General features: G+C 38.8%; 1 protein-coding gene across 1 annotated transcript; it reads right to left on the bottom strand.

The window, feature by feature from the left end:
* Positions 1-654: 654 nt before the first annotated feature.
* LOC129238150 (uncharacterized) lies at positions 655-1,389 on the bottom strand. Its single transcript, XM_054873189.1, has one exon. The coding sequence runs from the start codon at positions 1,387-1,389 to the stop codon at positions 655-657; it is 735 nt and encodes a 244-aa protein (XP_054729164.1).
* Positions 1,390-2,372: the final 983 nt, after the last annotated feature.

Genomic DNA, 2,372 nt, shown 5'->3' with positions numbered 1-2,372 from the left:
TTTTATGAAGAATCTTCACAGTTCGCTGGTGATACCGCATATGAAAGAGCGCTTGAAACAACCCAATCTGCAGTCAACCTTCAATTGAGAATATAACACCTGGGAACTCAACTCAAAAACAAACCAATAAAAGAAAAATGTGTGCCTTTTGTCCCAATCAGAAACACCGCATGACAAAGACAGCGTGCTCATTGCGTAAAAAAAGTATTTGCGGTGAGAACAAAGTTGATTTGAGCACTTTCTGTTCAAAACACTAACTTTTTATTTTGTTCTTTGTTTTTTTAATATATAAGTATTGTTGAGTCCAATTTAGTATTAGTTTAAAATACTTTAATGTTTTTCAACTCTTGTTATTCGTTATAATTTTCTGTGAAAATAAGTAGGTTTTGTTTGAAATAATTGTGTATATATAGAGGAATAATTTGTAATAAATTGTGAGAGAAAAATTGTAACTTTTCAATTGAAGCAGCAAATTACATTATTGTTTTGGACAATTGTTGGATTAAGGACTCTCCCCGCAACATTAAGGATACAGGACTCTCCCCGCCGTGATTTTATAGCCGCCTTCAAGATTCTTCCCGCATTATTGGTTCTTCTGCATTAATAAGCTCAAAATAAAATATTAAAAAGAAAATGGAAAGCCTTGAAAAACATTTACGATAAGTTATTAGTTTCTTCATGAAATAAATCTCCTTTCATTGGCAAAAGGCAAAGTTTGACTATAGGGCGAACCAATTCGCCATGCTGTGTTTTCAACGGTACTACTCTTACGCGTCCATCGGTACCATGATGGTATTTGATCACTCGTGCAAGCGTCCACTTCGTCGGAGGATTAGGCTCGTTGAAAACAGCAACCACATCCCCTTCTTCAATGTTGCGTGAAGAACGAAACCACTTGGTGTGACGTTGTAAGCTCACGAGGTACTCGTCTCTCCAACGACGCCAGAAATGTTGTCTCATGACAGAAATTGCTTGCCATCGCTGACGAAGATTTCCACGAAACTCTTGACCCTCAGGTTCCGGTATTGACTTAAGCGGTTCACCGACTATGAAATGTCCGGGAGTTAGAACTTCTAAGTCACCAGCAGTTTCAGAGTTATCACAGAGTGGGCGAGAGTTTACGCAAGCTTCTATTTCAGTCAAAAGTGTGTTGAACTCTTCGTATGATAGTGGAACTTCTCCTAGTACGCGTTTTAAATGATACTTGACACGCTTGACTCCAGTCTCCCAGTAACCTCCCATATGGGGTGCAGCCGGTGGATTAAAGCGCCATTCGATATTCGAATCCGCAAAGAAGGAGCGAAGTTTAATATCAGTCATGCACTGTTGAAATGCAATGTGCAACTCCTTCTCGGCTCCAACGAAATTTGTACCGTTATCTGATGTCATGACCTTACAAAAACCTCGGCAATTTGTGAACCTTTTAAACGCATTTAGGAATGCTGGTCTTAACAGGTCACCAACAAATTCGAGATGCATCGCACCAGTGCACATACAAATGAACGAGCAGATGTAGCCTTTGGTAGCCTTAGCTCCTCTTCCTTGGGTGAACTTGTAGAGGTAAGGTCCAGCGAAATCGACAGCAGTGTGAGTAAAACAACGGGCGTAGGTTTGCGAATGACAGGTAGATCACCCATGACTTGTGTGGTAAGATTGCGGTTCAAATAAGTGCATTTCACGCACTTATGGTATATATTACGGATCAAGCTACGAGCGCCGATAACCCAATAACGACGTTGCAAGACAGTTTGCATAATACGTGCTAAGTGACCTTGTGTATTTCGCAGATTATTAACTTAGCAAGCGGATAATTCTTAGGCAAGATAATGGGATGCCTAACATCTGGAGCGACTTCATCATTTTTTATTCTTCCTCCAACACGTAGAACACAAGTCTCATCCAGAAAGGGCTGCAGACGCAAAAGACTAAGTATTGTTAACTTTTTAATAGTAGAAGGCTTTTTACGTTGACCTTTTTATTTTTATTTTTTTTTATAATAGTAACTAAATGTGATATTAATGAGACTCGTTGAATAAGAGCACTAATAAATTTGTCTAAAAATAAAAACCAAACTTGAAAAGCTTTGTTTTTTTTTACTTGTACGATCTGAAATATGCATAACGTTCTTTTTCAATAGGTTTTGGGGTATCTGGTGTGCTCCTGGCTTTTTGTAAGCAGTTTTTAGATCACGTTAGTCGATGTGACTAACATTAGTAATAATATATTAAAAATATGATTGGTTATGCAGGGATAACCAGATTGGCGTCATGAAAATGTTTTGATGGCACCATCTTTTTAATGGAATATACATCCATAGTTGACTTCGTGCGGCCGCCGTAGCCGAATGAGTTGGTGCGTGACTACCATTCGGA

The sequence above is a fragment of the Anastrepha obliqua genome, chromosome 1 (assembly GCF_027943255.1).
Source record: "Anastrepha obliqua isolate idAnaObli1 chromosome 1, idAnaObli1_1.0, whole genome shotgun sequence".
Lineage (NCBI taxonomy): Eukaryota > Metazoa > Arthropoda > Insecta > Diptera > Tephritidae > Anastrepha > Anastrepha obliqua.
This window is presented reverse-complemented; position numbering and strand designations above follow the sequence as displayed.

Bases quoted from the DNA above. Each gene is read 5' to 3' on its own strand.
- LOC129238150 (XM_054873189.1), bottom strand. From the start codon at position 1,389: ATGACATCAGATAACGGTACAAATTTCGTTGGAGCCGAGAAGGAGTTG.